Source organism: Mandrillus leucophaeus, unplaced genomic scaffold, assembly GCF_000951045.1.
Source record: "Mandrillus leucophaeus isolate KB7577 unplaced genomic scaffold, Mleu.le_1.0 Scaffold216, whole genome shotgun sequence".
Taxonomy (NCBI): Eukaryota; Metazoa; Chordata; class Mammalia; order Primates; family Cercopithecidae; genus Mandrillus; species Mandrillus leucophaeus.
In genome coordinates this window covers 3,276,860-3,277,972 of record NW_012102210.1, presented here as the reverse complement: position 1 = coordinate 3,277,972, position 1,113 = coordinate 3,276,860, and the positions used below count along the sequence as shown (strand labels likewise).

Sequence of the window (1,113 nt, the reverse complement as noted above, 5' to 3'; positions counted from 1 at the left end):
GTGTAACCTGGTACTCCAAACAAAGGCTTCATTATCCTCAGCCAAAAGCATGGAGGGCATAAGGAGGAAGTGAATGGTTGACCCATTTGAGACAGCACCAAAAGAACAGAGATGACTTCACACCTCTGGAAGATGGCAACAGGCAGATAAAAAACATGGAATAATTAAAAGTGAACTGGGACACACCTTCAGTGTCAGTATATCTCAAATTCCATTTTCCCCTCACCTTTCCAAAACAACCACACCTTTTAACCTGTTTATACAATGCTTGATCAAATGCATCACTCTGGAGCACAAAAACATAAGTTAATTGTTACTTTATTGTAGAGGAAAAATATCCTGAAAACACTTGTTAAATAACAATAATTCCTGACAAAATCACTCTTCAGGATGTGTTAGCCTCACCATCTGGTGAAATGGAGTGAGCTGTCCCTCACCCCAGTAATAAGCTCCATTAATATTGCCATAAACCACAGGAAAATCCAAAAGATTTTCTAAATGGCTTCCAAATTTCTGCATAGATGCCCTTATTGAGCCCAGAGGTAAATATAAACAAATTGACAGATAAATTAGAAGGACAGCTGAGAGGAAAAAAATGTTAACAATTGGTGAATCCAGAAGGAAGGGGATATGGGGGTTCATTATACCATTCTTTCCACTTAATTTCTGAGTTACAGGTGCTTTTGGGTGATCATGTTCTCTTTCTGACTTGTCTAAAAAATATGTTCAGTTATTTCTTTTCAAACCTGAAACAAAATCAACTCTTTCTCAGGTGATGCCCCATTTTCTATTCTGTCTACAAAAACTTCCAAAGCTTTCTAGAAACCTTAAATTAAGGGGCTACAGTACACTGATATGGTTTTGTTGTTCTTGGAAAGTGTTGGACTCAAACGCTCATCGAAGGTCTGTGATGGTCACTGTTCTGTCCACAACAGTCACGTGGCTGCAGCTCTGCAATAGGAAAAAAGAAAGAAAGGTGGAGTCCTAGAAAATTCTGAAAAGTCTTTTTTTTTCCTTCATACAGGGTCTTGCTCTGTTGCCCAGGCTGGAGTGCAGTGGCACGATCTCAGCTCACTGCAACCTCCGCCTCCCGAGTTCAAGCGATTCTCCTGC

General features: G+C 40.0%; 1 protein-coding gene across 1 annotated transcript in view; it reads right to left on the bottom strand.

The window, feature by feature from the left end:
* Positions 1-302: 302 nt before the first annotated feature.
* The window catches only part of STAMBP (STAM binding protein), a 56,249-nt gene continuing 55,438 nt past the window's right edge, over positions 303-1,113 (bottom strand). Inside the window, exon 11 of the mRNA XM_011980698.1 lies at positions 303-951. Within this exon, the coding sequence (XP_011836088.1) occupies positions 895-951 (57 nt within the window). The 3' untranslated portion in view covers positions 303-894. The remainder of the gene's footprint in view (positions 952-1,113) is intronic.